The sequence below is a fragment of the Anas platyrhynchos genome, chromosome 1, assembly GCF_047663525.1.
Source record: "Anas platyrhynchos isolate ZD024472 breed Pekin duck chromosome 1, IASCAAS_PekinDuck_T2T, whole genome shotgun sequence".
Lineage (NCBI taxonomy): Eukaryota > Metazoa > Chordata > Aves > Anseriformes > Anatidae > Anas > Anas platyrhynchos.
The window spans coordinates 19,575,956-19,587,535 of NC_092587.1; the positions used below are offsets into that span (position 1 = coordinate 19,575,956).

Here is an 11,580-nt window from a genome sequence, read left to right on the forward strand (position 1 = left end):
CCCTAAGGATGAGGGAGGAATCACCCCCCCCAGAAATCAGCCAATATTTGGCTTTTATTGCCAGATACAAATATGCTCTGCCCTCCCCCTCCCTCCCTTTTAAATGAAATTCCACTTCTTTTTTTTTCCTTAAACACATTTACTAATTCTTATCTAAAAAGGCAACTGCAGTCAAGATGAACTGGCTTGAAAATAAAGCTCATCAGTTACTGTTTTTATTATTATCTTGTTTGCTTTAAATAACACTGAGGCAAAGCTGGAGACCACTCTAGAACTTCTTTTCTCGATTTAGGCAATTATTTGTTAATTTTTAATTTAAGCAAGAGGGGTAGGATGACTTCAATAGATGACTTCTACGCATAGAGAAGGTTTTGAAGTTGATCCACCTGATAAGAAACATCGGTGGCTGACTGCTGGTGGCATCCCCTTATACTTTACACCTAAGTGGTTCCACCACCTCATTACTAGGTGCAGCCATAAGGCCTATCTCCATCATGCTCTCCTATAATTAAAATAAGGATCATTGTGAGGAAGTATATATACACACGCATGTATTCAAGCTAATAAGCATATGGCTAATAAGCAATGGCCTGCATTTATATGGCTTCATTGCAACACTGGTCCTAGTAGCATTATCCAATGTTTTTTTCTGATGTTGAACTTTAAGTAGTATTTATTGTTATTTTCCCACACTTACAATCTTTCATAAAGTATTAGAGAAAACCAACGCACTAAAACATCAAAATAAACACCAAGAAGAAACCCTCAAGCCACATGTACAGTCAAGATGCATCATCCACAAGAGCAGACTGACAGTATTTCAAAGGCCTTCATGTATGTTTCTTCCCGCTTATATGGTGTTTCATCCATCACTTTCTCTTCATTTATTTTTCTGGTCCATGCTCCACTTTAGAGGCAATGAAGATTCCTGTGTCTAGATATAACTACAGTTAATTGTTAAGAAAGTAGGGTAATTTCTACCAGATTAATTACAAAACAAACACACCAGTTCTGCCTTGAGACACACAGCTACAGAAAGCCGGTTGTACCACCGGGAACAATGTGCTTTCTAAACACAGCAAAGGTCAACATGGAAAATTCTGGTTATACAAAACACTTAAGTGTTAATTTCTAAAGACAGCTGAAAATATCTTTGTCTTAACATTTTTTTCTTAGTTATCTGCTTGCTGCTTAGCTACTTTCAGAAATACCCTTCATGCTTTTTCAATAGTGTGATGTAACACAGCTGACAGATGAAAAGCAAGCACAATGCCTTGTTCCTATCTATTATTAAAGTGGTGGTTCTTTCACTTATTTTTTTCTTCCCTGTACAAGTATTGCATTTCAAACGCTTTCTTAATTACAGACATTACATATATACCACATAGAAACAGAAATTAAAAACGAAAGCAAATATTTATATACTTTAAAATGTCTGCTTCCATTTACTAGAGCAGTAACTGCACGAATGGTGTTTTTAATGAAACAGATTACAGTGTCTCAGCATGTATTTCCAAAATACTGAAGATTAAGTATTTTATTTACTTTTCCCCCAAGTATATGTCCACAAAATCCTTGTTATACAAGATTTTTAGACAACACAAACACTACTATTAGCTTTGCTTTTCATAAAGCAATCACATCCTAGATGCCTCTTTCAGCACACAAAATCAAGAGACTACACCAAAACAATGTTTTTCATAATACAGAACCAAGCATTCAAAAATAAGAGAAACCAGATTAGTTGTAATGTTCTATCTGAAAACTTCCTTTGTGCATCCATCCTATTCACTGAGTAAGGTAGCTGATATAAAGGTCAATGATAGGTAGCAACAGGGTAAAAAACAAAACAAACAAACAAACAAAAAACACAAGAAATGTGCAGAGCTAGTACAAGTTAACTCATGCAGACAAGAAACAAGGTTTAGATTGTCAAGTCAACCATAAAAGCCAGAATTCCGTAACTCAGAAATTTTGGGCCTGCTATCTAAAGACAATACTTTTTGTACTTAATTAAGGAAAAAAAAAAAAAAAAAAAAAGACTAATTTATTTAACTAGGCAAAATTCAACCATCACACATCATCGGTGAACTATGCACCTGCACTTTGGCACTGCAAAAACAATTTGCCACTGTTTCCAGACAAATTAGCTGGTGACAGCAGGAGGTCGGCATTCTGACTTTATTGCCAAAGCACCCAGGTACTGCCTGTCCCTGTCACACAGAGCTTTGGCTGGAGGCAACATCCTTCTCCGCTGCCTCCTCCCACAAAGTGTGTAGCTGCTCTGACACTTCCCAGAAGCATGAGACTAGATTAAGCTCATTTCTGTGCCTTGAAAAAAAAACAAACAAACAAAAAAAAAAGCTGATGAATTCAAGAGAAGCAACAATTTTCAACACTTTATATTTCAACAAAAAATGAGTGGAATTTCTTACTGAAGAGAGAACACACTTCTGTAAACAGAAAGGTCTGATGCAAATCATGTATATACATATCACAGAATCACAGAATTTCTAGGTTGGAAGAGACCTCAAGATCATCGAGTCCAACCTCTAACCTAACACTAACAGTCCCCACTAAACCATATCCCTAAGCTCTACATCTAAACGTCTTTTGAAGACTTCCAGGGATGGTGACTCCACCACCTCCCTGGGCAGCCCGTTCCAGTGCCTCACATCCCTTTCAGTAAAGAAATTCTTCCTAACATCTAACCTAAAACTCCCCTGGCATAACTTTAGCCCATTGCCCCTCGTCCTGTCACCAGGCACATGGGAGAACAGGCCAACCCCCACCTCGCTACAGCCTCCTTTAATGTACTTATACAGAGCAATAAGGTCACCCCCAAGCCTCCTCTTCTCTAGGCTGAACAAGCCCAGCTCCTTCAGCCGCTCCTCATAGGACTTGCTCTCCAGGCCCCTCACCAGCTTCGTCGCCCTTCTATGGACCCGCATTCAATGGGGAATATGAGATTCCCCATTAGTCTCATGTACTATTCCAAGTGCTAAGCAACTTACTAAGGAGCCTGCACTGACAGCACTGAAAACTGAAGACACCTCCAGGCTCTAATGTGACATCCCACACCTTTGAAAGTGGATACTTAGGTATGGACTTCCTAAAAAAAAAAAATGAGGTAAGAGAGGATAGATGCCCAGAAATAAAAAGAAGGGAGGGGAAACAAGCATTCATCTCCTATTAAAACCATTTAAAATCTTCTGACCCTACACTCAGTAGCTCCCAGATGACAAGCCTGTGGGGCCATATAATAGACAGATTATAAATGACTAAGGAATTACAACCTGTGTAATTTGAAGTAGATACAGAAATTAATGAGTTACAAAAAGTTGTCAAAAATTATGAAGTACATTGTTTTACACCAGTATTTTTAACATACCTTGAATATTAAGACAGATGTCTTATAGTACAGAATTATTATAATTGGTGTCAGTGTAATGTCCAGTCTTCTACATACACTCACCAACAATATACACCCCTTCTACCTTCAGCTAAACATGTATGACAAGAATGGTTTCCCTGAGCAGGTGTGCTCAATGGCTACATCCACCAAATATTTTCCCGCTCACTATATTCTTCACATTTGTGTACTACTGCAGCTATCGTGTAGATATTAATGATGAAGAAATTACACCAAGCCAAACACCACCACGAGCGTGCACCTCTGATACAGAATACAGTATCAGGAAATTGTATTTTGTCAATTAATACAAATATCTATGCTTGCATCCAGTAACATGAAGCTGAGCATACATGGAATACAACTGACCCTCTGCAGTTCTGGAAAGAAGTTTAGAAATGAATACCCTTTACAAGTCTGTTCCTTGCATGCAACAACACATAAAAAGAACTAACACAATTCTGATGATACTATCCTTTTAGTGTTGGTGTCTGACAAGTTACCTGTGGCAAGCATTACCAGTGCTACAACTGAGAACATGCAGTCTCGTTCTCAACTCTCACATAGCCCATTGCCTTTTGTAGTTTATTCAGAGAAGGAGAAAAAAAAAATCAATCGGGATTGTCTTAATTCAGTCAAAAGGAAATTCTTTTATATGAGCTCCCCCTCCCATGGACAAAAGCACCATTTCAAATAACAAGATTTGTTGCTAACTGTCAACTTAAGCCTTTCTTCAGTGTATCACCAAACAAAACCAAGCGAATCACAGAACTGAACAGTGTAACTATCTGATGTTTGCAAACACCACACAGGAGCTAAAGGCTGTTTGTCAAAGTCAATATATAGCTAGCTACATACATTAGCAAATCTTATTGCAGGAAGGGACTGCAATCTCAAAACATTACTTATTTAGATTAATTTAAGCAGTTTTAAGTGTTCACTACCTGAGACTTTGGATCCAGCTTTCAAAAAGCATGGTTTATTTATATTATCCTAAGAACCTTGTACATGATTAAGCTGCACATGGGAATTGGTGCCTTTTTGGAGAAACTTTCTAAAGTGCTATTATTAACTTCAATAAGAATTTAATTCAAGGGTTAAGCAAACATACTGATGTTGTAAAAGCTGGTATCAAAACAAATACTCAATAAAGGCAAACTTGGTTTTAGTCCCAATAGTCCAATTTTGCATTTTTTTAGCACAGTGAGTTATTTATCAAATGTTCAGCAAAACCAAAGTTGTATCTTTCTAACCCAGAGCTTTTCTTCATTACTCATATCCCCAAAACATGTATTTCCACTGCTGAAATGCATTAGAAGTGAAAGAAATCTGAAATGAGACAATACAGCTCTTTTAAACTACGATGTAGCTAATCTAATTGGTTCCAAAACCTTTAACCCCTGAAACAAAGATAAACAACATTTCCATTTTGCTCCATTCTGTTATTACATATGAAAACACCACTTGAACCACCCCCACTTTCTCAAGCAGGCAACACTCCTCTAGCCTCACCAGATCTAGAGCCATCTGCAAGCCCCCTGTTCATCACTGTTAAAATACAAAAACATGGCACGTTAAATGTAAAGGGCAACTTCAGCTCTGGTGTTTATATTTGCAGTAGTAATAAAAGCTTCTGCAAGAACTGCAACAGGTACACTAGTAGAAGAATCAGCTTAAACAGATCTTCTTACAAAAAATGAATTTGTAAGTGAAGACACGGTTAGGATTAAAACTCATTTGCACATTCATTAATTATTTTTTGTTCAAACAGAAAGATTACACTGAAGTTATAGAATAGATTTTATAGCAGAATTGTATGGGAGAGCACATTCATTTTTGGTTACATGACTAAGAATGCAACTAATTTACAATCAACTTTTCTAAAATAAAAAAAAGTACATAGGTTAGCAAATTCCTCAAATTCTTCATAAATGCTACTGTATTTGCAAAAGGAAAATGCAGATACAGGAGAAAAATGAAAAATTACTATGCACTGCAAGAAGAGTATTTCTTTGAGGGCTTGTTGTACCCTCATAGATCTTAAGGTACAAATTTATGCTTAAGTTATGTGAGATGAAACAAGATTCAAATCCTATATATGCCAATTTAATTTTTATTTTGGAGGTCTTAAGGTTAGGAAAATAAGTTCAGATTCCTAAATTATAAATACATTTAACCTTGAGCTTGGCTTTTTAAAATGAATGTCAACTACACAAGCTATTTTGAATTCAGTGGATAATTTTCAAAAGTACAGCAGACAACTGCACACACAACATCAATTGGTCTGACAAAAAAAAAGTTTCTGAATTCAAGAAGTCAGACCACTTACTAATTTATCTAAAGAAGTTACTGCATTTTTAATGCAATTTCACTGAAGTACAAGGTACATCATTCACATTAATCCTCTGAATACAGCCTTTAAGGAAGACATAGAAGAAACACACAAAGGCTTTAAGTCAGTATCTAAAAGCATTGGCTTAAGATTAAACAGGTAAATACATAAAGGTTTCTCTCACTTGGATGGTTTGCTTACCTCTGGGGAGGGATATAAGGAGCAGATACTGTTGGCATAACTGTACAGGGTTCAACCACTGTTTTCTTGGCCTTTTTTGTCTTTTTTCTGACTTTTGATGTAGACCTAGCAGTTCTGACTGATCCCTCCTTCCTACAAACACCGTTTTTGATTTCAGCTTCTCCATAAATATTTAGAGGTCTCCGTATGCAACCTGGTGGAGTATGTACATCACAATAGGCAGTCTTTTTTACAGAGAACGTTGTCCCACTGCCAGTTAGTTCTTTCACAGGTTCCATTTTCATATATAGACCGGCTTTTTGAGCACACGTCACATGGAATGCAGTATAGCAGTTTGCTTTGTGGCACTGGATGCAGGCACCAACACCTTTCTGTTTACAGAGGTAGCATGTTAACTTCCATCTGGCCGGGGGAATGTTCCTGACACCATCAATTGGCTCAATAAAAACTGTATTGGCAAATCCAACTTCTGGAATCCACAAAGCACACACAACATGTCCCCAGCGATCATCATCAGTCTTTTTAAAGGCACCTCCCTTGTTTGGGCACAGCACACAGTCTACAGGCCGAGAACGGGACTGCAGACAGTGTCTGCAGAGCCACTGACCCTCAGGTATATATGGCACCCCATAGCATTCCTGATGTACTGCTAAATTACACATATCACAAAACAGGATTACATTGCTGTTCTGACATTCACCATCCATGCATATACAACACACTGCATCTTCATCAATTAAAGACTGATGATCACCCTGTTTTTGGTTCTCACAATAAGACTCCTTTTCAAACCTATCCATAAGGAATTCAAACATGTTTTGTGAAACAACTGACACTCCATCGCTTTTCCGCTTTTCATTTATTATTTCTAACCATGCATAATCTTCCTCATCCATGTCATACTCAACTTCATTATCAAGTTCTTCTGCTGACTTCTCAATGAATTTGTAATAAACCGGAGGTCTCCGAGGAGCTGAAGGGGGACTGTATTCAACAATCCGTACTTTTGGTTCTGGAAGAGGAGTTGTTGTAGCAGGTATACCGTGTGAGCTCGGAAGAACTTCATTTTTCTTTTTTACTTTGTTATTTTTATGCCGTTTGCTTCTTAGACAAACTGGTGGTCTTTCACTATTTTCCTTATTGCTGTTGCATTCACTCATTTCCTGGGCCGTAAGATCATCTTCTAATATAATCTCTAAAGGATCAAAGATACTGATCCTATGCAGGCGACCTTCAATTTCTATTTCAACCATTCTTTGAGCTTGAGCGTACGTCAAGGTTTCTCGTGTAGGGGAGTGCTTAATACTGCATGGGGAAGAAGAATGCCTTGCTGCCGATACTCGATGGCATCTTCCTTTTCTCCTCATTTGGTAATGTTTACCTAGAATGAAAGCAACAGTTAAAACTACGAACTCTGAAAAATGACTTGAAAGTGTTAGTTTTATTATACTAAAAGAAATAACTTAAGTCCTATGGCTCCCAAACCACCTATCCAATTAGAAGAAAAAAAACAAGCAACAACAGAAAAATGCTTCTCACCCTTAGTTTATAAGACTGCTCAGGCTTGAACAAAGTAACTTGATGATGAAATGATCTCCTAAATGCTAGCTTCTCTAAGTAAACACAGCTATATAAAATCCATAATAAAAATGCTGCAGAAGAGCTAACGGGAACAACTCTGCATAAGAAAAAAAGAATCAGAAATGCAACAGAAAAATAGAGCTGTTACATTGGAATTACTGTATTAAAGATTTTCTTACAACTGCTGAGTAACTGGAATTGCAATTAAAAATGCAGTTTCATTTTTTTTTTCCCTGAGCTTCAGATTTTTCATCTTTTTTTTCCGTCTGAAATTTTTTTTATCTGAAAGTACTTACATAATCCTGAAAGTTTTTCCCACAACTGTATCCAATGCAGTTTGAAATACATTAACAGCTCTGTTAGTACACCTATGCTTACAGCTAGAAAAACATGCATAACTCCAAATTTGACAAGCATGCAGCTTGACAGCTTTTTTTTTTTTTAAATTCTTCATGAATCTATTATTCTTTACCTTACTACACTTACCACAGAAACGGTTCTACAAGCATTGTATCTGAGAATCACATCATTGCCATGGCCACAGAGTTACCAGCATCAATGCACATTTTACTGTTTTACATAACTCCCATACTAGTAGGTTGAATCCCAGTCAGCGCCAAAACTTTTGAATACAAAGAGATGCTCGAAATGACAAGAACACAATTAAACTTGCAGTGACTGATACAGTGAAGTATGGGCTACAGTTATGAAATATTCCGCTTGTAATTTGACTTAGGCTCTGGGTACACACTGGGTGCATCTGTGCGTGCACGCATCCCTCAAACCCTTGTCCCTCAATCCATTCTTCAAGAGTTCTCCTCAGCAACTGGAGTAGGCAAGTATCTCCCTGTCTTTAAATTCAAGCCCAAGCTCTTTATAAAATATAAATGACATCATTTCCAAGTTTATCAGCTGCTGGAACAAGATCAGCACCCATTACATACAACATACCAAAGAAATAGACCTTTTTTTTTCCCTAGAATGAAGCACCGTGACTAGAACAGGAATGCATTTTGACTACAGAAATTCTCATTAACAGCTTCCATGCTTATAGTCTATATGACACGTTTCCCCCCCCCCCCCCCCCAATAAAAAAAAGAGGCTGAACACTATTACAGAACCAACCAATAACCCCAAGCTTAAAAGTTCTTTTACTCCCCTTCCTAATAAATCATTAATAAAGCAAACTTCAACCTCAGGTACAGAAAAAAAAAAAAACAACTCTTGATCTTTAATCACCTGCTTAAAATATTATTAGGGCCTCCTATTTTAATTCTGATCAGACAGAAATACTGCAACACTGACAAATTCACGTCAGTGTCACCTATTAGTTAAAATAACTCAGCTAGCATCAGCATGTATTGCCAAAAGAGCAGACAATTACAGAGATCAGAGCACAGTTATTGTAACAAAGCACTGTAGCTATTTTATGAAGAAAATAGCAAAGACTAGAACAATTAATACACAAAACATCCTGTGCAGCCTGCCTTTTGCTTTTGTTGTCTGACACCAATTTCAAGAAATCCACCTTCAAAGTCCCGAAGGAACTCATTTTAAGGGAAGACTAGACAATTTAGGCAACAAGTGTTAAAAGCAACTCTTGAGAGGGTCTTATCTGCTATCACAAATTGACCTTGTTTCCCAAAGAGAAATTAAAAAGATGAATCTAAGCTACCCTTATTATTCATGTGAAGATTAAGCGTATTACTCACAGATCTGACTTTTACACAGATATTCCTTAATTCTTATTACTTGTTTTTATAGCACAAGCTCAAAACCAGACAAGTCAGTGTTTAATCATCACACACCTCTGATCTGCTCTTTATAAATAACGGAAGAATAAAAAAGGTTCCACCTCTTCAAACAAGTTTGGAGAAATATTTAATAATCTAATTCTGTTAAATGACATTGGATTAAATTAGACCTATTTCTTAACTCCAGAAGTTTATACCACTAATGCTGTTATAGAAGGCCCACTAACTAGAAACAGGCATACGGATAATTTAACTGCAATTAGAAGTTAGTTCCCACAGTTTCACAATAGATTTTGTGATTCAGAGGCCAAAGATATCACAATGACCCTGATTTGTTTATTAACGTGAACAAACATGAGAGATTTTTATAGCTAGTACATGATGTGTCAGTGTACAGCAACCTACTACAGATCAGTATGGTTTCATTTTACGGTATTTTTTGATACTTGTCTTGAATTTAGTCACCAATAAAAACAAACAAACAATAACCCTGATCATTTAGTTACGTTCATCTCACACAGTTGCGCAATTTTGTCTAGATGTAAAGGTCTGTTTTCTCTTTAAATCTCTCTTCCTACAATTATGAACAGATACATAACCAGCCAAGATATTCATGAAGACAGCCAGTGTTCTGAACAAATTACTGGGGGAGACATGGGAGGTAGCCTTCAGAATCAAGAATTGTGCTACTTGTCCACATTTAATTATCTAACCTAACCCAGTATTACAGTACTATAATAATAATTTCCAATCTCTCTACACCTATCTTCCTGAAATTCTTAGGCACTGCTGCAAGCAGACAAGAGGAAGAAACTATTTTGAAGCACGTGCATTCTCACCAAGGACTACTGCCAGAAACGTCAAACTGTATGAATCAATGCTAAACCGTGGCTGAGCTAACATCTAAGAACCTTCCTTGTAGTACTCAACTGTACATAAAGCTCAATCATGAAACAAATTATGATTTGCTGGTACAATGGATACCCTACACATATAACACAGTGAACACAGATCTGGAATTGGTACTAATCTGGCATAATTTCACAAAAACTTAAGTGTGAATAACCTCAGCACTCCAGGAGCCAAAGCAGCAGTAGCTTTGTTCTGTTGCCCTCACAAGTCTTCTATTTGCAAGTGTCCCATAAATATTCCAGAGGAAGACTGGATTTCTACATAACAAATTCATGACCGGCTTTTAGTTTGCTTTTCCTGGTTAATTATCAGACAGCTCTCTTCCCTCTCCCTCTGCAGTGTCCCGCAGGCCCCCAGGAATGAAGGCTACGCATGTAACTTTGAAAAGCAGTGAACTATGCCACCAGTTCCCAGTTGATATTGAAAAAGCAACATCACGCTTGTAGCGGAGTAATTTCAATATACTTCTGCCACAACTTTTCTGCCTCTTTCAACAAGTCGAAGAGTGTAGGAGGTCAGACAGGAAAGTTTGCAGCTCTTCCCTCTCGGAATTACCTCAGCTGCTTGGGAAGAGGCGCCAGCAGCCAGCTTGCCTCGCCACAGCACAAGCGCACGAAGACAGCTGTCTGTGAGGGCGGCAGGAGGCACGGGATCACCAGCAGGAGAGGCACCACGACGCACCCCTTGCTCACAAACTCCTCTCACAGCCTCGGTCCCGGTTACCTCCGCCCTAACCGCCCAGCTCCCTGGACCGGACCTCGCCGTTCCCAAGGGGCCATCGGACACAGCGCGCCCCGGGGCGCCGCTCAGCCCCACACCATGAGGCAGGGCAGGCGAGCGCCGCTGGGGGGGGGAGGGGGGCACCACCCACGGCCTCGGAGCGGGAGCGTTTCCCCTCGGGGGAGACTGAGGAGGACAGGGGCGGGCAGAGGAGGCTGAGGAGGGCGGGGGGAGGCGGCTCGGCCTCGCCGAGGCCGCTGCGGTGACCGCCGGGGCTGCCGCAACGCGACGCCCCCATCCCCCTCAGCCCCCCCAAGGCCTCCCGGCCCCCGGCGCCATCTCGCCCCCCAACCCCTCAGGCCCCGCCCCCTCCCTCAGGCCCCGCCCCCGGCGGCTCCTGCGCGGCCACTTCCTGCCCACGCCCAGGGAGCCTCCAGCGCGCACGCCCCCCTCCGCGCCCGATGGTTCCTGCCCGGCCCCGGCATTCCCCCCCCCCCCCCTCCGCCTCCTCCTCCCTTCCCGCCTCCCCCCCTCCGCCCCCGGGAGGATGGTTCCTGCCCGGGCCCATCACCTCCCGGCCCTTCCCAACAGCCGCCTCCCTCCCGCCCTCCCTCCCCTCCGCGAAAATACTCGGCCCACCAAGATGGCGGCTGACAAAACAGCCCGAG

At 40.0% G+C, this 11,580-nt stretch overlaps 1 protein-coding gene across 9 annotated transcripts in view; it reads right to left on the reverse strand.

The window, feature by feature from the left end:
- BRD1 (bromodomain containing 1) overlaps positions 1-11,580 on the reverse strand; it is a 72,595-nt gene that overhangs the window by 50,096 nt on the left and 10,919 nt on the right. For 8 of the 9 annotated variants that reach the window (XR_005266790.2, XM_072032999.1, XM_072033013.1 and 5 more), the window contains one exon: positions 5,946-7,326. Coding sequence is in view for 8 of the 9 variants with exons in the window: in XM_072032999.1 (XP_071889100.1) it covers positions 5,946-7,312 (1,367 nt within the window). In the remaining variant the exon portion in view is untranslated. Of the gene's footprint in view, positions 1-5,945; positions 7,327-10,747; positions 11,272-11,580 lie in introns of those variants that run through there. The other variant, XM_013100791.5, reaches the window with a different exon arrangement.